This window comes from Strigops habroptila, chromosome 21 (assembly GCF_004027225.2).
Source record: "Strigops habroptila isolate Jane chromosome 21, bStrHab1.2.pri, whole genome shotgun sequence".
Lineage (NCBI taxonomy): Eukaryota > Metazoa > Chordata > Aves > Psittaciformes > Psittacidae > Strigops > Strigops habroptila.
In genome coordinates this window covers 2,367,997-2,391,960 of record NC_044297.2, presented here as the reverse complement: position 1 = coordinate 2,391,960, position 23,964 = coordinate 2,367,997, and the positions used below count along the sequence as shown (strand labels likewise).

Here is a 23,964-nt window from a genome sequence, read left to right as displayed (position 1 = left end):
CTGAGCTGAGAAGCAAGGGTTTTAAAACCCCTCTATTAGTTGCTTATAATCACAAGTGATCCAACCAGCTTTGTTGGCTGAGTATGTCTTAAGAGGCTGAAACTCTTTCCAGCCTTATTTCCACCTGAATTACTTCACATAATTGATTTGATGCATGTTGGAAAGGACACACACAATCAGCTGTAAGTTACACAGCAGTAGCACAACACATAAAGCTATAGTGAGATAGCAATGAGCATTTCTTTAGCTGTCTTCAAAGGAGCAAGGAGCACGTTAGCAGCACAGTGACGTCTTTATTGAGGGGCTGGCACAGAGGAATAGAGCCCTGTTGTTACAGAGAGGTTTCATGCTGGGGATTACAGCAGGTTCTGGAGAAAGAAATCTCTCAAAGCCGATGCTGCTGATTTCATTTTGGTTTCTTTCAAGAACAGCAAATGCTTGAAGAGTCCAGAGGAGGCCATGGAGATGCTCCAAGGGCTGGAGCAGCTCTGCTCTGGAGCCAGGCTGAGAGAGCTGGGCTGGGGCAGCCTGGAGAAGAGAAGGCTCCTGAAGGGGAGACCTTAGAGCAGCTCCAGTGCCTAAAGGGGCTCCAGGAAACCTGGAGAGGGGCTTTGGACAAGGGCCTGTAGGGACAGGACAAGGGGAATGGCTTTAACCTGCCAGAGGGGAGATTGAGATGAGCTCTTAGGCAGAAGTTGTTCCCTGTGAGGGTGCTGAGGCGCTGGCACAGACTTTTCCCAGAGAAGCTGTGGCTGCCCCATCCCTGGCAGTGTTCAAGGCCAGGTTGGACACAGGGGCTTGGAGCAACCTGCTCTAGTGGAAGGTGTCCCTGCCCGTGGCAGGGGGTTGGAGCTGGGTGAGCTTTAAGCTCACTTCCAAACCAAACCAGTCTGGGATTCTATGACTCTATTTAAAGACATTAACAAATGCCACTGAACTCATCCAGGGGAGATGTCAATATTACCGACAGGCTGTGCCCAAGACAATATTATTCTGGAGGGCAAGGTGATGGGATTCTCCTCATCTTCATAACTTTTTTTGTACAGATGAGATGTGTTGAGTTTGGGTTACTTGCCTAGAAGTCACGGAGCAATTGAGTAGCTTAACGAATCAAATAGAGCCTCCAAATCCCAGGTCTCTGCTCCCTGCTATGGTTTGCTTGGCCAAGGGAACAGGTCAGTGACATAGGCTGTGTCCACAAGCCTTGGGGGAGCCTGGGTTATTCCTGGGTGCAGATACATCCATTTTTTGTAAACATAATATTAGCTTCAAAACAGGGCACACATCCTTGCATGTGCTATTCCGCATGTTCTGCCTCCACATCGCTGTCGTCTGTGAGAGGGAAATCACGCAGGGTTTTCTGGGCCGTGTAGCTTTTGGTTTGCATGGGGCATTCCTGGCTTAAGATTGCCTGGGTAAAGGAGAAGAGAAATCATGCGTTAGTAACAATGGGGATTGATCTGAGTAGTTAACAGGAGAAGTTGTTCTTCCCTGTGAGGGTGGTGAGGCACTAGAATGGTTGCCCAAAGAAGTGGTGAATGCTCCATCCCTGGCAGTGTTCAAGGCCAGGTTGGGCAGAGCCTTGGGCGACATGGTCTGGTGTGAGATGTCCCTGCCCATGGCAGGGGGTTGGAACTGGATGATCCTAAGGTCCTTTCTAACCCAAACCATTCTATGATTCTATGATTACTACTTGTAGAGAAAGCCAAAGCAGCCACAACTTTTGCCCAAGGAATACAAGCTGTGAGTTAAAGGAAGCACCCATAAACATTTATGGGTTTATTGTCTGAGGGTTTTGTCCCTGTTTTGTGGGCTGAGTAGAGCCCAAAAGGGAAGACACGATCCCCAGCAAATCTATTCTTATCTCCCCCCACATCTCAGATTATCGATCCCCTACACTTTAAGGGAATTAAATATACTTAAACTCACAATCTTCTCCTCTTTAGCAGGAGGGTTGCGCAGGTACCAGCACAGAGGAGCATAGGCAATGTTGATAACACCGATGATGACCATCAGCCAGGGGAAGCCGATAGCTCGTGCGATCGCACCGCCTGTGGATGGGCCTGCAAGTTTACAGCGAAAAAAGACTTAAGATGACAGAGAGCAAAAGGTGCTTTCCAGTTTAGAGGGTTTCTACGGATCTACAGTGACTGGATTGCAGATTCTGTGCCTGTTACTTGCAGTGAACGCTGGGTGGAGGAAAGGAAGCGATAAACCGAGCGAGATACACACTGAGTAAGCATGTTATGCTGTGGGTAAGAGTTCCTCCATACCAATGGCAAAGCCCATGCAGAAGGCGACATCAGCTATGGCATAGACGTTGCCGTAGACGGAGGTGTGGCGAAGGTCCACGAGGTAGCCCATGATGGGCATCATTGAGGAGTCCACCATGCCTGCCCAAAGCAAGGAGGACCTGATCAGCCCTCGCCCGCTCTGAGTGGTGAGAGCTGTGTTTGAGCTGTGTCACACAGCCAGACCACAGCAGCTTACCTATGGCAAAGCCAAGCCCGCTGTTCGGGGCAATCAGCCCATAAATCGTTTTGGCCAGAGGTACCTTTGAGAGGAGAAAGAGAGGATGAAGGGATGAGGCCAGGAGAGCTGTGTGAGGTGTGAAGGTGTAACACAGTGCACCACACATGCAACCACTGAACATCTGCTGCCTGCCAGATGTGTAACCCTGTGTCAGCACCACTGCCTGCACTGCCCCTGCTGATTCTTCTGCAGAAGGGTCTCAGAATCATCTTACTTACACAAAGGAGACTAATTCCCACCACAGCCATGCCGATCAGGGAGCACAGCCACCTGCAACGAGGTCTCAGTTAGGAGGAGGCAGATGTTCCCAGTGTGCACAGCTCCACGAGCGTGATTCATGCTGAAAGCACAGGGTTGGGCTGAGCTGAAATCTCTGACGTTCCACTTACCGGCCTATTTTGTTAGCCAGAATCCCAAAGAGGTTGGTGCCGATGAGGTAGGATATGCTGGCAGGGAGGAATGCCATCCCTGTGAGAGACAAAGAATAAACCAGAGTGTTATCCCCAAGTGAATACAGGGCATTTGCAAAGCCCTTCACTTCATTAACTGCCTCTCTCGTTTGGGGAATATCATGGGCCAGGCAAGGCAATCCCTGTGGTGCTTTCCTGTGTCCTCCACTGCCATTGCTCCCTGTCCCATCACTCCGTGCCCTGTAGAAGGGTGGGGGTCCCTCTATGAAGAAAGAGTGAGGCATACAAAATGCATTTGCTTTTAATTGGGGGGGGAAACTGAGGCACGCAGAGGTGCAGTGCTTCACCCACAAAGGCGAACAGGAGCTAAGTGCAGAGCTTTTTTATCCCCAATGCTTTAATAAGCTCATCCTCTCCTGTCATAGTTTCTTCTTCCCCGTTTCCTCTTGCTTTCTGCTTTTCATTTACTAAAGGAAGACGAATTAAATAAGTGCTTAAGTAAAAAGCTTGGGGATCATGATGTAGTCAAAATTCAATATTTACACTGTTTGCTGATTTACCACTTGTTTGTTTTTAATATACTCTCCCTGCAACTATAAATAAAACTGATCAGCTCCATTTCACTAAGACAGCTTCCTTATTGAAACACATGATTTATGTTCCGTTTTCTTCCTCTCTTTAACAGCTACAGCATACAGTTAATCCTGCAGATTTACTCCAAGCTCTTCTGGTTGTTTTTCTCCAGAATTACAGGGGTGAATTCAATGGAAGCATACAAATAAAGAAGCCCCTTGAGTTCATGACAGCTCGTGAGGTGAGTGAAGTGCAATTGGGCTGTGTCTCAATCCAAACTGCTCTCAAATCTCAGCTACCTCAAACTCTAGTGATTTTCTTTGCTGTCTACTGACCTTTGGGTACTGCTAAGTCACCTCAAAGCTTCCCCTTGAGCTCAGTGGTGGCAGGGGCAGCCCTGAGTGCTTCTCTGTGACATCTGTGGTTACCAGGCAGCTCTGCTCTCCCTTCTCCCCACACCCAGGATCTCTGGGATTCTGCTCTGCCCTCGTCCATCCTTGCTCAATCACGGCTCTTAAGAAGCATCATAGGCTCTTATCAGGATGGATGCTCCTGCCTGCCTAGAGGATAACTCGATTAGAAGCTCTCTCAGCCCTCCTGCTCCCAGGCTGCAATTCAATTTGGGCTCTGAGTGTAGCCTGAGGCACCCCCTGTGTCATTCCTCAGCCAATTGGGTTTGATAACAATTAGTTTTTATTTCTGTAGCAAACACAACGTTATCTCTGTATCCCATTTTCTAGGCAGCTGGTAATTAGCACGTACCAGCCTGTCCTGCCTGGGACTCTCTAAATAGCCTTGTTTTACTCAGAGCTGCCTCTGCAAAACCCATCTGCCTGCCGTGATTTCAGCCCAGCACGATACCATTATCTGCCCTGCAGAAGACAGGATTCGACAGGCTTCCCGTGCATGGAACAGCCTTTCTTCCACCGTTATTGCTCTTGTGGGGAGTCTGATTCCGTACCATTTTTTCAGTAATAGAGAAAAGCACATTGCATAGCTACCACTAAGGACATTTCCAGCCGAAATTGGAGCAACACGCAGCCTGGGATCACTCATTCCATGCGGGTGAGGGCATATGTTTTCTTCTTTTGTAGAATGATGGAAGAGATTATCCAGTCCATCTCGCAGTGCCAAAGCAGGACCGGTTCTAGCTAAACGATACCAAGCAGGAGCGGAGGCTGCAAAGCACAGCACCTACCTAGCTGCCACTTTGGAGAGCACATGGTTTGCATCATCCAGATGGGCAAGGTGGGCTCCAGCATGGCCACCCCCATGTTGGAGAAGCAGAGGGCTCCTGATGGGGAGAAAAGGGAGAAACACTCTGTTTTAGCCACTTTCTGCTGCTGTTTCAAGCAGGCACGAGGGAATTTCTTCAGTCGGGAGGGGCACAAAGAGGAGCACTGTGTGTGCTGATACCCGGCTTTACCTGCAGCAACCAGGATGTAGGGGTCTCGCAGCAGGGTGAGCACTGGTGTGCCTTTGGTGCTCTGCAGGATGGCAAAGGGGGGTTATGTCAGCTCAGAGCTGCTTGTGTATTCACACTCATCTTCTCCCTGGGGAGCACGCACCCACTTCATTCACACCAACCAGCTCACCTATGGACTCACCTCAGGGGAGACCTTGGAGGGCTGCAGTGTGCAGAGCTGCAAAGCTGGGAAGCAAACATGGATGTTAGTGTGTTTCTGGAGGCAGCATCACTCCAATCCACATTTCCCTTTGGCTTTTCCCTCAGCCTGACCCCTTTCATCAACAGAACTCCGCAGGGATACAGCAACTGTGTTTGGGGACATCAGTGAAAGGGGAGAGGTGGCTCCCAGCCCTGCTCCCATGGGAGGGAGCAGCAGAACTCCCTGAAGTGGGCTGTGTCAGAAGTGCTTTGCCAGCCCATGGAGCAGTCAAATATGTAAATGGTCTCTGCCAGGCTGGGGAGCCACAACTAGAGCATGACAGGAATTCAATGTGGAAAAGAATAGGCTTTAGAAAGAAAGTTTCATATGTATTGTACCTACGCTTCATTTTCCGAAAGCTCTTTCATGCTTCATTAAAGATATCTTGCATTACATCGAGGCAAAGATGGTAACTGTGACTATAATTTAATTAGCCTAATGCTTCCCACTAGAAATGCACATTTCTGCTGTCTGTAACTTTGCTGTTACACTCTCATGGCATCTGCAGCAGCTATGGGAGAAAGATTGAGGATCACCATTCATGCTGGCAAAGCCTAATTCCTTTGTGGCATGGCGAAGAGGCTGCAAAGTGTGCCATTCCCAAACAGAGCCTTGGGCAACATGGTCTAAAGGAATGCATCCCTGCCCATGGCAGTGGGGTTGGAACTAGATGATCTTAAGGTCCTTTCCAACCCAAACCATTCTATGATTCTATGTGGTATTCAGGCCATTAATACAATCAAGGGGTTTATTAAGCAATGAGGGACTAATTCTTACTATATTGCTATGTCAATCATCTGGTGACAGAAATCATATGATTTAGCAATGACAGAATAACCAGTGCTTCTGCTATCACCCATGTTGTATATATGCCTCTTCCTTCATACAACCCTGTGAGATTCTCCCTGAAACATCCACGTTTAAATCTTTTCACCTTTTTTGGGGGGTAGGATTAAACCATTTGGCTTCTCACCTCCATCCAACAGGGCGAGGAATGCCAGGACCAGGAAGGGAGACGATTTCCCCACGAATTCATACATCACACTCCCAAAGGGGGCCCCGACTGCAAGAGAAAGGTTCGTCACACAGCGGCAGTGCCACCGGCCCCAGCACCATGTGCATCCCCTGCACCCCAGCACCCTGTGCATCCCCCTGCACCCCAGCAGCGCTCAGCTCCTGCCTCCTGACCAGTGGGTGTTTGGTGAAGGTGATGGGAAGGTGTTGGATCCCATGGGCAGTGCCAAGGAATGCAAAGGAAGAGGAGCACAGCCCAGGGGGATGCCACCAGGGAAGGGGCACAACCAGGCAGGTGATGTCCAGCAAAGCTCTGGAGATGCTGTTGAAGTTCACCCCATTGGGAGCAAGGTTTCCTTACTCAGCACACCCAAGGCCAAGCCTCCAAGAGCGATGCCCATTGCGTTGCCCCTCTCGAAGTCGTCCGTGTACACGCTGGCCAGCATGCCCAAGCCTGGGAGCAGAGGAAGCAGAAGCCACATGAGGCTGGCTGGTACCACGGTAGTGGGGCTCCTCTGGAAGCAGCCTGGGCTTTTGGGGGGGATCTGTCTGCTCCAGGCAGGCGCAGTGAGGATGAGTTTGAAGCCAAAGAAGGCACTCGGTGTGTCTGTGCTGCTGATCGTTCCTGACATGGTAATTGAACCCAGACAAGAGGAGCCAACACAGAGACTAAGGGGTAGCTGAAACTTGTACCTGCGACTGATGAGAACGATGACCCAATGCCTTGGAGGGCTCTGGCGATGAGCAGCAGGGTGTAGGTGCCTGAGAAGGCAAACACTGCAGAGGAAGGAGAGACAGGGGTCAGGCAGAGCTGTGGAGTGAGCATTAAAACCCTGCAGAGGGTACAAGCGGCCTCAGCTTGCACCGGTTTGGGTGCTGGAGGGGGCAGAGGGATGCTTGTCCTTTCTTGTCACCCATTTCTGAGACCGGTTGCTCTGCTCTCGCTCCTTTTTCCTGCATTGGGACAGTGGTGCAGGCACAGAGCAGCGTGTTTTCTCCTGTGCTGCTGTGCGTGAAGGGCACACAGAAGGGCAATACTCACTGATGGTAGAGAGGAACATGATGACGAATCCAATGAACATGGGGATGTGGTATCCTATCCTAGAGAGGGGAAAAAGAGGCACCACCTCAGGGAGGGTTCCTCATTCCAGCCCAAGATCTGGTCTTGCTGCCCAGCCTTAACACACACACACCTCTGTGGGCAGGTGAGGAACTCCTAAGCATGTGGATATGCCTACAAGGGCTGTTCAAGGAAGCATCCAGTGTCCTAACCCTAACCCAGATAATACCATAAAGCTTACCCAGAGACATAGCTCGGTTTTGCCAACTCATCAACCTACCCGGAACACATGGACGTGAGCCTGGCTCAGCTCACACGTGCCTGATGGAGACAAAGGCAAAGAAAAACCCCAGGCAGAAAACATTATATCCATAGCAGGATGGGAATCTTTGCTTATATGGTGGTTACTAGTAATAAACAGCATCTGACCTCACCGGAGGAGAGCATTAGAGAGGCTTATGCTGTAACATCAATTTGTAGGCTTTTAGAATGGGTAAAATTCATGCTTATTTTGATGCACATATTCCCCCCTTGCTATTCTACCTACCAGTTCCTGTAATTCCATGCTTGCAGGGGCTGCACATGGGCAGCACAGACCTTTACTGCTCAGGTAAAGCTGATTTCATCAGCAGGCTGAGCTTGAAGGGCTACACCCTGGCACAAACCCAGGTCTCTGACCTACCTGTTGGTCAGGAGACCCACGGCCGGGTTGACCATCAGCTGTACCAGAGCCTTGGAGGCAAACAGCAGCCCCACACGGGTGTTTTCCTTGGTGAGGAACTCCTCACCGCCTGGGCAGCTGCTCGGTGATGGTGGGATGCTTGCAGGGGGCTGCAGTGGGATGCTGCTCTCCGTCCCATTCACCAGCTCCACAGCACTGGTGGAGATCAAGACAGTCACCGTGGTGTTATCAAAATAGGAGAACATAGAGGAGAAAGGAGGAGCTTTCAGGGCTGGAGGAGCCGTTTCAGTCTGAGCTGGAGCAGCAGAGCTGTTGGTGCCTTCATATTCTGTTGCATAAAGGAAGGTGGGGACGATCGGTACTGGAAAATAGAACAGGGAAGGAGTTAGTGATTTGACTCCATTTCCTGGCTCTGCACACAGCTGAACTGAATGGTTCTGGCCACATGTTGGTGTCCTGAAGGCTCCCAGCACCCAGCCCTCCCCTGTGCAGGGACTGGCATCAAGCAGGGACCGACCGCGGCGCCGTACCCACGACCGTCAGCAGCATGTTGTCCAGCAGCAGCGCCACAAACACCACCAGTAGCACCAGCCTCCGTGATGCCCTCCCTGCTGCCAGCCAGCGCCAAGGCACGTGCTCCGCGGCCGGTGGCATGGCCGGAGCCTGGAGCTCAGCCTGGTCCCGCTGGTTCCTGGTCCTCAGGGCTGAAGGTCTCCAATAACCTTGGAAGAAAAGGCTCCAGGTTACAACCTCCCACAACTGTTGGCTTCTCCCTTGAGAAAGCAGCTCCCAAAGTCTCTTAGCATCTGCGTCCTCTGAGAGCTGGGTGCTGTTCCTGAGGAGCTGGGACCACCATCTTTGCTATCAAAGACAGTGGGTTTATCAAGCTCGCATTGAAACTGCAGATGGAGTGCGTTCGAACCCGTTTCCACTCTCCTGAGACATCTTGTACCTGCTTCAAGGCATCATTTACGTCTTCTTTCAGAGACTCAAAGCACAGATCAAGCCGGTAGCTTATCTGTGGTAAGCTCTACATCTTTTATTCCATGTTTGTTCTTTGGAGATTAAATTTGATCTCAAAGGAAATCCATTTACCTTACATGTCTTTTCATTTGACCTAATTGAAATGGCATGGCAAGATACAGGACTTAAAAGCCTAACATATGTGATTAAGATCAGAGCTTCGGAGGGGCTGAGAGAAGATTGCTTGCTTGGCCACATTGCAAATATCAATCAGAAATTTGCACTAAACAAAGCAAACAATTAGCCAGTTCCACTCTTATAGCTTTTAGGCACTTCAGAGACTAAGTGGCAAATGAATGGAGTGAGTCCAAACTATCACTCTTCCCAACAATCCTGGTTTCCTGAAATCCCAGGCAATGATATTTATCAGGTTTTCATTAAGAAAAGCAAATGCTCCAAACACTCTGTCATCAAGTATGAGTGCCACACAAGTCACTAAGTTGGGAAACAGGGGTGCTTTCTCACTGTACCTCCGAGTACTAGTAAATACTGAGTAGTAGAATTAATGCAAGAGAAGATACATATACATAAAGAGAGAAATACAGAGTAAGGAAGCATAGACAATAAATACATATAGACTAATGGAGTCCTTACCTCTCAAGCCACAAACCCTCTTCCCTTTTCAACACAAACCTGTTGGTGTGGAGCACAGGAAAACTCTTACCCTGCAGCCCATGTTGGTGCGAGGAGCCGACTGCTGCTGCGGGAGGTGATGTGCTCTGCAGCTCCCCGAGGATTTATGATTACTTTCTATCAAAAGAGGATATGAGTGTCCCTTTTCCATGGAGATTTAATTGGAACCTCAAACAAGTTTCATTCAGCCCTGCAGCTCCCTCTGCGTCAGAGCAGGGCGGTGCGGTGGGCTGAGGGTGGCTGGGAGGAGAGAGGCATAAGTGTTTATCTGCAGAGAGGCACCCGATCTCCAGGCTTTCATCAGTGCTTATCTCTCCCCGAGCACCTTAACTCTTGCCTGGGTCTGAGCACACCGAACACGCCATCCTGGGGCTGCTCATCCCTCTTCTCCATGAAGGAAATCTGCTCTGCCCCATTGGAGGGTGTTTATGGGGGACAGTGATTGGATTCATCACTGGGCTAGTATTATTAAATGGCCCTGGGAAATGCATTTATAAATACATAACAGTCCAGGTCTTGGACTACTCTCCAGTGTCTGATGGCCATTCTCTTGCTGCTTGTCCTTGCTACAGCTGCCCTCATTCCAACTCCTCTTCTCCTATACGTGCTTTTACGTCACCATGAGCTGTACGTGTGTGTTCACTGGGTTGGGCTGGTGAAATCTTTATGTCACTGGGCCTCATGGGCTGGCCCATGGGGTGCTGAGAAGCCTAGTTCACAACATAGATCAGCCTTTCCAAAATGCTAAGAGAGATGATAAGTGTTTGTAGTGGATGGAGGTATTTGTGAGGCTGGAATGCACTGATCTGCCCCCTGATTTTGGGGAGTTATGGGGTAATCTCACTTCCCTCTGTGTGTCAACAGGTTGTGGTCCCTCCACATCTGGGTTCTGCCCTTGCCTCCTCTCCACAGAAGGATGCTGGCACTTGTCCACAGCCTTTCCCTGCACTGTTGTGCTGTCTGCTTTATCTCCAGGGACAAGGAGATATTTCTTGGATTAACAAGGCCAATTTCTCATAAGTAAAGCTGCACGGAAAATTATATCCCTGCACAGGTGAGGTACTGCAAATGCCATTTACAAAGTGATCTCTTTTCCTCCATCATTTCTGTTTTCTTAAACTTTTGACACTTTGCTCCATGATTTCTTTCTTTAAACCAGAACCGATCCCATCATTCATTCAGGATATGGAGATTTACCACAGAGAAAGAAAATAAATCCTCAATATATTCTCCTTTTCTCTGTTGCTGTGTAAATCTGCCACTGAGGCCATTTGTCTGGCTTCTGCATGATCAAAACCCATTGCCAATAACGTGAGATGAGTACATCCTACCAAGAAATTCCCTGAGTGTGCATTAGAGCAGAAGTTGAAGCCTTTAAATATACCTCATGAGCTGAGAATTGGATGTCTGGGCCTGGAAATGACTTTCTCCATAGCCACGAAGCAGGCAGAGGATGAGCAATGCAGCACTGCCATCTACTGAGGGAGCTCAGACTTGCTCAGCTGTACCTGGGGCTCTGGGTAGGAGAGAATTCAGATTCTCCCTCAGTGAGGAGAAGCATGTGGGACAGTTCTAGTTCTCGTTCTTGTTGTTATTGTTGTTGTGGTTCTTCTTCTTCCTCTTCTTCTTCTTCCTCTTCTTTCTTCTTCTGCTTCTTCCTCTTCTTCTTCTTCTTCTTCTCCCTCTTCTTTCTTCTTCTTCTTCTTCCTCTTCTTTCTTCTTCTTTTTGTTCTTGTTCTTCTTCTTCTTGTTCTTGCTCTTCTTGTTCTTGTTGTTCTCGTTATTATTATTATCATAATCATTATCATTATCATCACCATTTATTATTAATATGATGATTATTACTATTTCTATTTCTTATTTCTATTTCTATTTCTACTTATTTCTATTTCTACTTACTTCTATTTCTACTGTTACTATTATGTAGGCCCCAAGGTCAGGACATATCTCATGTGGCAGCTGATGGAGATTGCAGTGTCATGTCTCTTGTTTTGCAGAGAGGATGGGAAAGCTTACTCATATGTGCTTTGGGAGCATTTCCACGAGTCTGACAGCTTTTTCCAGGCAGTTCTCCCTGAGCTGTATTTTCCTCTGCCATTATAAATGTTTGGATTTCTTCTTTCAATAACCCTGCAGGATAAAGAAAAAAAGGAAATGAGTACCATTTTCTTTCTGACCAGACTGAAGTAGTAAAATATTGTGAAAATTTCTTCTGTAATGAGAAGTATTGGAGAACTGATGGCCCAGCATAGGATGTGGGCCTGAAAAACCTCTGGCAGGAGCCCTCGTGCCAGCTCTGGAGCTGATTGCGATTCCTGTGGGTTCAGCTGACAGCAGGATTCGCTGGGGGAGGTTGTTCACTGCTCTTGCCTCGCCTCAGCAGTGCAGGGAAATGCATCCCCTGTGTAGCCAGGGCTCCTGTGTGCCAAAAGGAAGCATCAGTTCAGAAACCAGGATAGGATAAATGGCTTCTAGATGTGACACTGCCAGCCTGGGGTCAGGTGAGCACACACAGATTTGAATGGTCACTTGGAGAACCAGGCTTTAAAGTCACTCTTTGTTCATATTTCTTCACGGAATCACGGAATGGTTTGGGTTGAAGGGACCTTAGAGCTCATCCAGCTCCAACCCCCTGCCACGGGCAGGGACACCTTCCACTAGAGCAGGTTGCTCCAAGCCCCTGTGTCCAACCTGGCCTTGAACACTGCCAGGGATGGGGCAGCCACAGCTTCTCTGGGAAAAGTCTGTGCCAGCGCCTCAGCACCCTCACAGGGAAGAGCTTCTGCCTCAGAGCTCATCTCAGTCTCCTCTCTGGCAGGTTAAAGCCATTCCCCTTGGCCTGTCCCTACAGGCCCTTGTAAAGTAGTTGTAAAAGTTGTAAAGCGCACACTGAAGCCAGGTTTTGTTAAGTTCTTTTGACTATTAACAAACAGGAGCGCTGGGTAATGTGCTCAAGGTCACGTTGCATTAGAAAGAGAGCTGAAACCTGGCTGAAGCCTCTCAGTTTTGTGTTTAATCCACTCGACAGCATTGTCCTTTGTCTGGGGATTATTTATTGGGTTTGCTCCCTCCTTGTCCAAACAGTTCCTTGTGCGATTGTTTATTCTTTCCATCAGTCTCACCAGTCCTTGGCACTCTGTAGCTCCTCCAGACGAGCTCAGAATTGACAATATCTCTTGGAGAGCATATTTCCCCAAAGTATTTCTAGTTTTAACTGTGAAGGAGAGAGAAGATTGTTTTGTAACATCAAATAATTCTATTTCACTGGGAAGCAGGGAGGAGAACAAACAGCAACCATTCAAATTGAACATGTATGAAGAGATACATGACTCATAAGGAAATAGAAGGTTGACAGACTAATGTTTCCTGAAAAAAGGTGTTTATAGATAACCCCCTATCTTTTTTATATTAAATTAAAGGGTTTAGGGGGTAAGGCAGCTTTTTTCTGTCCTTTAAACAATTGCACTTGTCAGCCCTTGATGTCTGAGCACGCAGCAGCAGTACAAGGGGGATGATTCCATGGGCAGCCCTGTCTCGTTGCCAGTTCCTACTTTATTCCTTATCTCCTATCTTTCCAAAGCAGCCTCTGTTACGCTCGCAGATCAAAGCACTGGTGTTGGATGGAGCAGACCCATAAGAACACGGCTGGGGTGTGTGTGGGGACACACATGGAGCGTGTGGGACACCCAGTGCCGGGGGTGCCTGGGCAGGAGGCCAGGGTCCTGCTTTGCTTGGATGGCAGAACGGCTCCTCAGGCATTGAACCCTTCTGCCAACACATTCATTGTTTAGCTTCCTCCTTTTCCTTCCTTCCTCCCTCCTTTTGCTTCCTCCCTCCTTTTGCTTGCTTGCTTGCTTCCTTCCTTCCTTCCCTTCTTCCTTCTTTCCTTCCTCCCCTTCTTCCTTCTTTCCTTCCTTCCTTCCTTCCCTCCTTCCTTCCTTCCTTCTTGCCTGCCTCCCTTTTGCTTCCTCCCTCCTTTTGCTTGCTTGCTTCCTTCCTTCCTTCCTCCCCTTCTTCCTTCTTTCCTTCCCTCCTTCCTTCCTTCCTTCTTGCCTGCCTCCCTTTTCCTTTCCCTTTCCCTTTCCCTTTCCCTTTCCCTTTCCCTTTCCCTTTCCCTTTCCCTTTCCCTTTCCCTTCCCCTTCCCTTTCCCTTTCCCTTTTCCTTTCCCTTCTCTTTCCCTTCCCCTTTTCCCTTTCTTTTCCCTTTTCCTTTCGCTTCTCTTTCCCTTTCCCTTTTCCCTTTCCTTTCTCTTTCCCTTTCCCTTTCCCTTTCCTTTCCCTTTGCCTTTCCTTCCCTTCTCTTTCCCTTTTCCTTTTCCTTTTCCTTTTCCTTTCCCTTTTCCCTTCCCTTTCCCTTTTCCCTTCCCTTCTCTTTCCCTTTTCCCTTTCCTTTCCTTTCCTTTCCCTTTTCCCTTTCCTTTCCGTTTCCCTTTCCCTTTCCCTTTCCTTTCCTTTCCTTTCCTTCCCTTCCCTTTCCCTTTCCCTTTCCCTTTCCCTTTCCCTTTCCCTTTCCCTTTCCCTTTCCCTTTCCCTTTCCCTTTCCCTTTGCCTTCCCTTTGCCTTTTCCTTTGCCTTTTCCTTTGCCTTCCCCTTCCCCTTGCCTTCCCCTCCTTTCCCCCTCCCCTCCGCTCCCCTCCCCGCTCCCCCCCCAGCACCCTGGCCAGCTCCGCCTCCTCCCTCCCCTCCCTCGGTGCTGCGGGCGCTGCGCGGGGCGGGACTCGCTCCGTGCCGGGCGCATGCGCGGGGCGGCGGCGCCGCTGTGCGCAGAAGATGGCCGCGGTGGTGCGGGCGATGCGCGGGCTGGTGAACGGCGCCGGGCCCGGCGGCCCCCGGGAGCAGGCGGCGGCGCTGGAGCAGGCGGCGGCGCTCACCCGCGACTACATCTCGCAGCCGCGCCTCAGTGAGTGCGGGGCGCGGCGGGAGGGAGCCGGAGGGGCAGCAGCGGGCGCTGCGCGGGGTGCGGAGGCTGGAGCCCGCTGGGGTCCGCAGCGCATGTCGGTGTCCTTCGTCTTCAGCAGGAACTGAAAGTTGCTGCGATTCCGGGGGTGCTGCGGGTTGTGTCGCTTTGAAATGCGGTGGAAGAGGGGAAATGTAGAAACCTTGTAGTAAAAAAAGCCTTTATTGCAGGGTCAGGGAACGCCGAAATTGCATTTTTTTCCTCGCTTTTTAACGATATAGGTGGTTATTACACAATGGCTCTATGTGTGCACCTGAACGGCAACACCGCTTACAGGGTGTCAGCCAGGGAGCTGCTCAGCAGTGGTTTCCTTGAACACATCAGCCTGGTTTGGAAGCCAAGTCAGTCACTGCAATTCCTGCCACCCCCAGAGCTCTGCCCTGCTCTGGAGAGGAGGCTTCGGCCAAGGTTGGAGCCGAGGAGACTTCATATTCATAGTCAGTTCAGGCTGAGAGAGCTGGGTCAGCCTGGAGAAGAGAAGGCTCCTGAAGGGGAGACCTTAGAGCAGCTCCAGTGCCTAAAGGGGCTCCAGGAAACCTGGAGAGGGGCTTTGGACAAGGGCCTGTAGGGACAGGACAAGGGGAATGGCTTTAACCTGCCAGAGGGGAGACTGAGATGAGCTCTGAGGCAGAAGCTCTTCCCTGTGAGGGTGCTGAGGCGCTGGCACAGGGTGCCCAGAGAAGCTGTGGCTGCCCCATCCCTGGCAGTGTTCAAGGCCAGGTTGGACACAGGGGCTTGGAGCAACCTGCTCTAGTGGAAGGTGTCCCTGCCCGTGGCAGGGGGTTGGAACTGGATGAGCTTTAAGCTCCCTTCGACACAAACCATTCCATGAGTCTATGAATTTGTAATTTTTCCATGTAGGTTTTGGCTTGTGCCCAAGCTGCAATCTGGATCTGAAAAACATTTCAGTTGCTTTTGATTTGTCACAGAACTGGCTGATTTTATTGGAAACGGGAATTTTGAGTCAGGGGCGAGCTGCTTTCAAGGGGAATGGATGCTGCTTGAGGTCAAGGAAATACTGTTGTGTGGACAGAGCGGGGAGCGTGAGCCTTTTCCTCCTGATTGAGGAAGATGCGCTCACAAGACAGTCATGAGATGAAATGCTTTGCTCAAGATCATGTTTCCCATTTCTTGTGGGCAGTGGGTTGCTCATGGTTGCAGTCTGAGCAGAGTCCTTTTGTAGCATAATGTCTGTGGGATTCTCCTTGCTCAGGTGAAGGGAGCAGGTCAGCTTGTGCTTTGGATCGAGGCTGATTCAGGGACCTGTGTTCAGCAGGATTTTGCTAAAACTGAGACGTAGGAGTTCCAGCCTTAGACCTCCTTATAGACCCAGTGCCCCTCAAACCTCATGTAAATGCACACTTTATTATTGCCAATTAAGAGATTACATTGCAACACTTCAAACTGTTTGTTGAAGTGTAAATACCTCCTTGTTGACAGTCGAGACAACACATGGTAAGTGTGCCAAACCCAGGCTAACCTGCATCCTTCGTCCCCTGTGGCCTGGTGCTGCTGGAATCTGTGATCTTCCCTGGTTCCATGAGTGCCTGTTTCCCCTGCCTGGAACGGTGCTGGTGTCTCTCCTGTTCTGCATATGGCTCCACTTGCTCATTTCTCCCTCCCAGGGATAAGTGATGAACAGTCACTCCCTTGGTCACTGCTCTTGTGACCCTGATAAAGCTTTGACTCAGTGCCATCTGTGGATCAAGTGATTCTGGGGTATTAGTGTGTCCTTGGAGTAACCCAGGACACAGGTTGCTGTGTTTTCACACCCTTTCCTCTGGGCTGATAGCACAGTGGTGAATTGTGGGCACTCAGTACCCCAGGAAGTTGTCTGTAGTACTAATACCTGAGCTGCTGATGTTTAAGACATGAGCTGGCAAGCTCTGGCCTTCTATCACGTGTCAATCCTTAAGTTAAACCCAAGAGTAGAGCAGTTTGGCCAAGGTGAAATTCATCCTTTTACAGAATAGTGCATTCACCTTTCCTCAGGAGACAGGAAAGGTGCTGTAAGGTTTCCTCTTAGAGTGCCAAAGCCCAAAGCTCACTGTAGAAGCTCTGCTGATCAGCTTTGGCACATGAAATCTACTTGCTTGGCTCACTAGAGGCTGTTCCAGTGGCGTGGAGCAGGAGACTTCTGTGCTTAAAAAGCCTTCAAGTTGAGTATTGAGATTAAGAGCTTGCCATTTGTTGGACATCATAAATTGCACCTTCATCACAAGTTACAGATGTTTTCGCTGCTTTGTTTCAAAGATCTTGTGATTGTGTATTTTTCTTAGCTTAAAATGTCAACTCTACATGGCATTGGTGTTCCTGGTGGCATTCACATTATCCCTGCATCCAGACCTGCAGTGGATTTCCAAGACAGTCAAAAAAATAGCAATATCATGTATTTAATGTTACCTGAGGTGCAGGGAGCAGCAAAAAATGCTGGTCCCACAATTCATACTTAATCCTTCTTGTAGAGTTTATAATCAACAGCAATGGTACAGAGCTGGGCCCAAAATCTGCAAACCTGAGGCTGGTGATAGGAATGAAACTTTATGTAGGCTATTTCTGACGTTCTGAGGAAGCATCTAACTTGGGGTTTGCTTTTTCTTACAGCTTACAAAACTGTTTCGGGTGTGAATGGTCCCCTGGTTATCCTGGATCAAGTTAAGGTAAAGATTCAGATTCTTAATGAATGGAGGTTTCTGAGGGAGAGTTGTTGAGCCTGTTGAGGGAAAGAAAGGAACCAGTGCTTCAGTTTGCCCAAAACCACCCAAAGTGTTGTCTAAACTCGGTGCAGAAACGTACCCATTTGCTTTGTTCTTGACCTTTTTGTTACCAAAGCATAAGTGCTCTGTGAAAGGAACTGTAAACACTTTTGGCTTGGTCTCTGGCAAGCAACTAATGAACAGGCAAAAGCCAGCTTATCCTTCCAGCTTTCCGTTAGTATTTTGGGACTACTGGGGGGTTTAGAATAGATTCTGTCCAGTCTTTTGCAAGCCTGAATCTCTGAGCAGATGTTAGATAGGCCCTGTAGAAATGGCTTTAGCCTGATAAATTGTAATTGCCTTGGAATCAGCTTTGTTCTGATGATAAGTTTACTTTAAAAAATAGACTAGTTGCTAAGTTTAAGCTTGCTTGAAACTGATAACTTTCGTTCATGGTTATTCCTCTGGATTTTAATGCTTTCCACCACCTTTCTTGCTCACCTCCAGTTTCCTAGGTACGCAGAGATTGTCCACTTGACTCTTCCTGATGGCACAAGAAGGAGTGGGCAGGTTCTGGAAATCAGTGGCTCCAAAGCTGTGGTTCAGGTATGACGAGGGACAGGAGGGTCTCTTGTTGCAGCAGTAAAGTATTCTACTGGCATATGTCTGAGCCATCTCAAATCTATCTTGTGGTATGTTCTTTGGGTACTCTAAACTAAAAGGAAATTACCTACTTATTCCAAAATTAATGGAATCATACTGTAACTGTACAGTATTAGATTCAAGCTCTGCTATGTGGATGCAGGTATTGCTTCTAAGCAGCTGTTTCTTGTTAATATTCATTCTTATCTGAAGAACTCTCCCCTGTTGGCAAAGGGAAATGCTTGAGATGAAAGGATTGGCGCTGGGTTTGTTGGTTGCTGCTGATACTTCATGAATTTGGTTTAAGGCAGGTCTCTGTGTGATGTTCTGTACTCACAAGCTGCTCTTGAAATCCTTTGCTTGCAGAGGATTGCCTTGCGTTTCATCCTGGTGGCTGATCAAGCTGTGAAGCAGCTTTTTAGTGTGTTATTTTGTAAAGCACAATACTTAGTCCTTCTTCCTGTGTGGTTTTTTTCCCCTCTTCTGGTGTATTTACAGGTATTTGAAGGAACTTCAGGTATTGATGCTAAGAAAACATCTTGTGAATTTACTGGGGATATTCTTCGAACCCCTGTCTCTGAGGATATGCTTGGTAAGTGCTTGGTACTGCTTGGAAGAATGAACAGACTTATCACACACTTGCTCAGTTTTATTGGATTGCTCTTTCTTGTAGGCAGAGTATTTAATGGCTCAGGAAAACCTATAGACAGAGGCCCCATTGTTTTGGCTGAAGACTTCCTCGACATAATGGGTATGTTCTTAATCCATTTCAGATGTGGAGTTAAAGACAAATCTGGTGTTTCTGATTTCTGAGTGTTACAGTAGATTTGGTTCTGAACATAGGATCTAACTGTTAGGAGGAGATTAATCTTTTAAGTATGTGGCATCAAACTCAAATCAACTTTACATAAGTGCAGGAAGATGAGGTAGCAGAAGCTTGGAAGCTGTTCTTTGAAGTATTTGTGGACTATTGTAATTATACAGCCTCCAAAGATAAAAAAACTAATAACCTGACAGGCTTTTCTTGACCATTTACATGACCCCAGAATGCCAGAGTCTTGGGATCTCCAAAAGGCTCAGGTTTGACCAGGCACATCTAAAGAGTTCTAGACCTAATGGTGGGGTTTGCACCTTTTGACATGAGCCTTATATGAGTGCTCGTGGTCAGTGGTAGTTTGATTAAGCTTCAGACACGTATATAGAATAATATATGTTCTCTTAAAAACCATACCAGGTCAGCCAATCAATCCCCAGTGTCGTATCTACCCAGAGGAAATGATTCAGACTGGCATTTCTGCTATAGATGGTATGAACAGTATTGCCAGGGGGCAGAAAATCCCCATATTCTCAGCTGCTGGCTTGCCCCACAATGAGGTGAGTTCTCAAAAGTATTCTCTAAACCCTTAGTGACTTATTTCATGGGGGTTAAAAAGGAAAGTCGGTTAAATTCTGGTCTGGGTAACAGCATCAAACATAGAGGTGGACTGAAACGTGTTTTCCTCCTAGATTGCAGCTCAGATATGTCGCCAGGCTGGCTTGGTGAAGAAATCCAAAGATGTAATGGACTACAGTGAAGAGAACTTTGCCATCGTGTTTGCTGCTATGGGTGTAAGCCAATATTACTGGAGGAAAATGATGCATAAGAAATGAGACAATGCTGAGAGTAGCTGAAGTATTCGAAGTAGGTCTTATAAACAGTGCTAAATTGCCTGGCTGAATATCCCGGATGGCCAGAAGTACTGTAACAAAGCGTGTCTGATCAGGATAAAGTGTCTTAAACTTAATCTCTAGCCTGGAATTCTAATAATAACTCGTTCTGGGAATGTAGGGGAATTTTCATGGTACAGAGAGCTTTGCTTATGGATTATTAATGAGGTGTTTAGACCTTAATATGATGCAGAATGCAGTATGCTAAAACCTGGTCTGGAACTGATGCCTTAATGCTGTGGTTTAGGTGAACATGGAAACTGCTCGGTTCTTCAAGTCAGACTTTGAGGAAAATGGGTCCATGGACAACGTGTGTCTGTTCCTGAATTTGGCCAATGATCCAACGTAAGTATTTACACTATGTTGGTTGGAAAAAGGCTGAAAAGAAGAAGTAAACTGGAAGAGGAGGCCTCACTGGTGTCCTGCCAGATGCCACTTATGTTGGCATTCCACTTGGTGCACGTAGCAGGTTTTCAGAGGGTTTCAAAGTCTTTGTGACATCAAACTGGTACCCTGCAGCCTAAAAGCACTTGTCCTAAATAATGCCTTCCTGTCCTATTTCAGCATTGAGCGCATCATCACACCTCGTCTGGCTCTAACAACAGCAGAGTTCTTGGCATATCAGTGTGAGAAGCACGTGTTGGTCATTCTGACAGATATGAGCTCCTATGCTGAAGCTCTGCGAGAGGTATGCATTTATGAACTGGCGCTGGTGGGTGCTGCCAGGAAGGGCTTGTGGTATAGAGTGAGAATGTGAACTTCTGCTCAAGCTGTTAGGGTTAGGATTCATGACAATGTTCTCAAATAGCCAGTGAGGCTTTTACTTCTTCCTTGGCTGTCTAGAATGATGCTCAGCAGTCAAACAGCTATTGCATGTAACAGCTCAACTTATTTAACTGGTGGCATTCAGCACTTTGATAGTACAGTTCCAGGTTTGCCTTGCCCTGCGCGGTTGTGGCAACATACTTCTCTTAACAGGGGTTTGCCTGGCTGTATTTTGGTATCACCTGCAGGAAGGGGTGCTTTACGTCGTTAGTGTAGCTTAATTAAGGGAGATACCAGGTCCGTATGAGAGATCTGACTTCTTGGAAACGTCCTTCTGCGTTGCCTCAGGTGTCAGCAGCTAGAGAGGAGGTGCCTGGCCGGCGTGGCTTCCCAGGCTACATGTACACTGACTTGTCTACTATCTATGAGCGTGCTGGGCGTGTGGAAGGCAGAAATGGTTCCATTACTCAGATCCCTATTCTTACCATGCCTAATGATGGTGAGTTACTTTCAAGTGGTTTTAATAAATAGCACTTTAAAGGGCTCCTTTAGAGCAACCTGACTTATTGTGGACACACAGCAAGACAGGAGGTCCTGTGGCCTTCAGGTTTCTATTTGAACGCTGCAGTTCTTGGCTGCCTTCTCTGTATTGTTAATAGAAGTGCTTTGCCTATTTCAGACTTCAGGACTGTTCTTCAGCTCTGTATCAGGAGCTTTAAACCTTGCATAAGAGCTTGGTGATATATGGGGGTACTAACCGATGGCATTTTACTTTGGAAGTCACTTCACTGCAAAAAGCTGCTGCATCAGTGCTCGAATGGATGTAGAAGGCCTGAAAACTGTCAAACTACTTTCTTTCCACAGATATTACTCATCCTATCCCTGACTTGACCGGATACATCACTGAGGGACAAATCTACGTGGACAGGCAGCTGCATAACAGACAGGTATGTATCACCCCAGTTAGAACATACATAAGATTATTCTGTGCTTCTTGAAGTGTTAATGTTGACATCTTGGATGTCCTTTTCCTCCAGGTTTACCCACCTATTAATGTCTTGCCCTCCTTGTCTCGACTGATGAAGTCAGCTATTGGAGAGGGTATGACCAGGAAGGATCATGCAGATGTATCCAATCAACTGGTATGTAAAAACCTCTTCAGAGAAGCAGGGGCATGTTTCAAGTAGACCTTTTACTAAACAGTAAAGGGTCTGCTGAACAGTTGCCATCCAGAACACTGCTGAGGCTGCTTTAGAACATGGAGTGTTTGAGACCCTTTGAGTTTGAACAGAAATGGATGTCACATGGATGATCTAAGTAAAAGCACTTTGGTTTCTTTCCCTTCTAGTATGCCTGCTATGCTATTGGAAAGGATGTGCAGGCTATGAAAGCTGTAGTTGGTGAGGAAGCTCTTACCTCAGATGATCTTCTTTACCTGGAGTTCCTGCAGAAGTTTGAGAAGAACTTCATTGCTCAGGGTGAGTGTTTCAAGCACATCCAGCACGTGTTAGCACCTCCAAGGTCTTGTTCTCACATCTGCCTGGTGGTGAGACCCTTCCCTGCCCCACGTTTCAGGCTGTGGTTGCTTTCTGCAGGTCCCTATGAGAATCGCTCCGTTTATGAGACCTTGGACATCGGGTGGCAGCTTTTGCGGATCTTCCCCAAGGAGATGTTGAAGAGGATTCCTCAGGCAACCCTGGCTGAATTCTATCCTCGAGATTCGACTGCAAAACACTAACCACAGCTTCATCTCTTAACTCCTCGCTCTGTGAAATGCTGTTTGTTTTCCTTTTTCATGTGTTGGTGTTTACTTGTCGCCCTTGCAATTAAAACCAAGGATAGGTGACGTTTGTGCCAGTGTTCCAATGTACGCTGATACCACTTTTGAAAATAGCCCTTCTTCCAAAGCCTGGATCTTCAGGAGAATATTTAGGCCAGCTCCTACAGATGTACAATAGTCAAAGCTTTGGGAACTGGACCTTTTGTAGGCATTTCAAAATGTCTGAGGATTACCAGAAATTGTAGATCTTTACTTTTAAACCCAGAGCACATGGTTTAGAGAACGTGAAAGAGCAAATGTTGAGTTCCTTTGTCCAAAGCATCTGCTCAGTCTGATCACAGGCAGTTTGTTGTGCTGCTGGTAGAACAGATAGAGCTGTGCTCTCTTGCTGCTGTGCCTGAAGACCAGGCTAATAGGTGGAAAGTGTGCATGACAACAGAGCTTGCTGCAAAATGCAAGTCACTGGTGTTTAACTATGGCTTAACGTTCTTTATGCGCAAACTGAGGAGACACACTGGGTGCTTTTCCACTAGCAAAGGGTCTTTTCAGAGGTCACAGGCCAGTGGTTTGCTACCTAAAGGTAACGTGATAAGGCTTAATTACTGAATTAAAGGCTTTAAATTGACGTTTGCAGGGTAAGTTTCCTACTCACCCTTTTATTTCCCCCTTTGAATTCTGGAAACACCAAAGCCACAAAACAGCAGCTGAAGCATTCTGAGATCAGTCGAGTCTCAGTGGACAGAACTGTAGGTAATTCTTTGTGCTGCTACCAAAGGGGATTATGAGAGATGTGGAAGAAACCTTACACCTGATACAGTTGTGCTGGTGGGAGGTCAGCTTTTAAAGCTTGTCTTGTACTAACTGGTGCAAAGGAGAAAGCAACTCAATGCCTGAGCGGGTATCTTGACTTCTGTTACAAAGCACACTCGAGGTGGCACTGCGTCCTGAGCTGTGCTTGAAACTGTTGTGGTTTGCACTCCAGGCACACATTCGGCTAGCCAGGAGAGCTTGGCATTCCCAACCCTGCAACCTTGGCTAGTCAATGCAGTGCTGTTCCTTCCCATTGGTTCTGATGAGGCTCCAAGTTGCTGGCAGGCTTTCCTGCTTTTTTCCAGGCTTAATGTAGCCTAAGCTCTGCTCTGGCTAACTAAAGCATGTTGCACCTCTCTCTGCACCTTCAGTACTGGGTTAGGAAGGTGCTAACGTGACCTGAAGGATGTGTAACTAATTCCAGCTTTCCCTGGTGTCTCCTTTGTGCAGTTCTTTCTCTAGTTTGTTCAGTGTTCTCTGTAACTTGGACTCAATAGCAATTTTACTCCAGTGCATTCCACCCTAAAGCTGTGTCGAGTCTATTTTTCTTGAGGTAGGGATTGGGAGTGTTGGCATGAGAATACTTTCATGTAGAGACTATCTAAATAAATTAAATATGGAAGGTGTTGAACAATACAGAAGCTCTTGTGATTTTTGTGGTTGAAAACAACTTCAGCTTGGTCAGCAGTGGCTTCCGTGTTCTTTGCCACTGGGGATCCAGGTTACATGAGTGAAACTGCTTCACAGTGGGCTGGAAACACTTCTCCCTTCCATTTCTATTGAGCCACCCTCACGTTATTATTGGAGATGGCTGCTTTTGATGAGGAGGGGTTGGCCTTCAGCTTCGGAACTGAATGCTTTGTGCTTGGGAGTGGGTAAAGGCATTGCAGGGATGCTGCGGGGTAATGCCACACCACTGTATCCAAAGGTGTTTCAATGGGTAGTTTGCACTAAAGGATGCTCAGAAACATTAAAAGGCTGCTTGAAAATGAGCTCAGGCTTATGCTGACTAA

The 23,964-nt window shown here is 47.8% G+C and overlaps 2 protein-coding genes across 2 annotated transcripts; one reads left to right on the top strand and one right to left on the bottom strand.

The window, feature by feature from the left end:
* Positions 1-1,039: 1,039 nt before the first annotated feature.
* On the bottom strand, positions 1,040-9,959 carry SLC18A1 (solute carrier family 18 member A1). Its single transcript, XM_030510282.1, has 17 exons — positions 9,932-9,959; positions 9,626-9,661; positions 8,469-8,660; positions 7,939-8,299; positions 7,239-7,297; positions 6,890-6,973; positions 6,558-6,650; positions 6,156-6,245; positions 5,123-5,166; positions 4,942-5,002; positions 4,714-4,809; positions 2,922-3,000; positions 2,751-2,802; positions 2,491-2,554; positions 2,274-2,393; positions 1,930-2,063; positions 1,040-1,411 (listed from the first exon to the last, which is right to left on the bottom strand). The coding sequence occupies exons 1-17, from the start codon at positions 9,957-9,959 to the stop codon at positions 1,298-1,300; spliced, it is 1,707 nt and encodes a 568-aa protein (XP_030366142.1). The 3' UTR covers positions 1,040-1,297.
* Positions 9,960-14,291: 4,332 nt separating this feature from the next.
* ATP6V1B2 (ATPase H+ transporting V1 subunit B2) lies at positions 14,292-23,587 on the top strand. The gene is made up of 14 exons (XM_030509832.1): positions 14,292-14,494; positions 17,156-17,211; positions 17,755-17,853; positions 18,388-18,481; positions 18,563-18,640; positions 19,124-19,263; positions 19,396-19,497; positions 19,844-19,941; positions 20,161-20,284; positions 20,710-20,860; positions 21,226-21,308; positions 21,399-21,503; positions 21,710-21,839; positions 21,957-23,587. Exons 1-14 carry the CDS (start codon positions 14,365-14,367, stop codon positions 22,097-22,099), a joined length of 1,533 nt encoding a protein of 510 aa, XP_030365692.1. The 5' UTR covers positions 14,292-14,364; the 3' UTR covers positions 22,100-23,587.
* Positions 23,588-23,964: the final 377 nt, after the last annotated feature.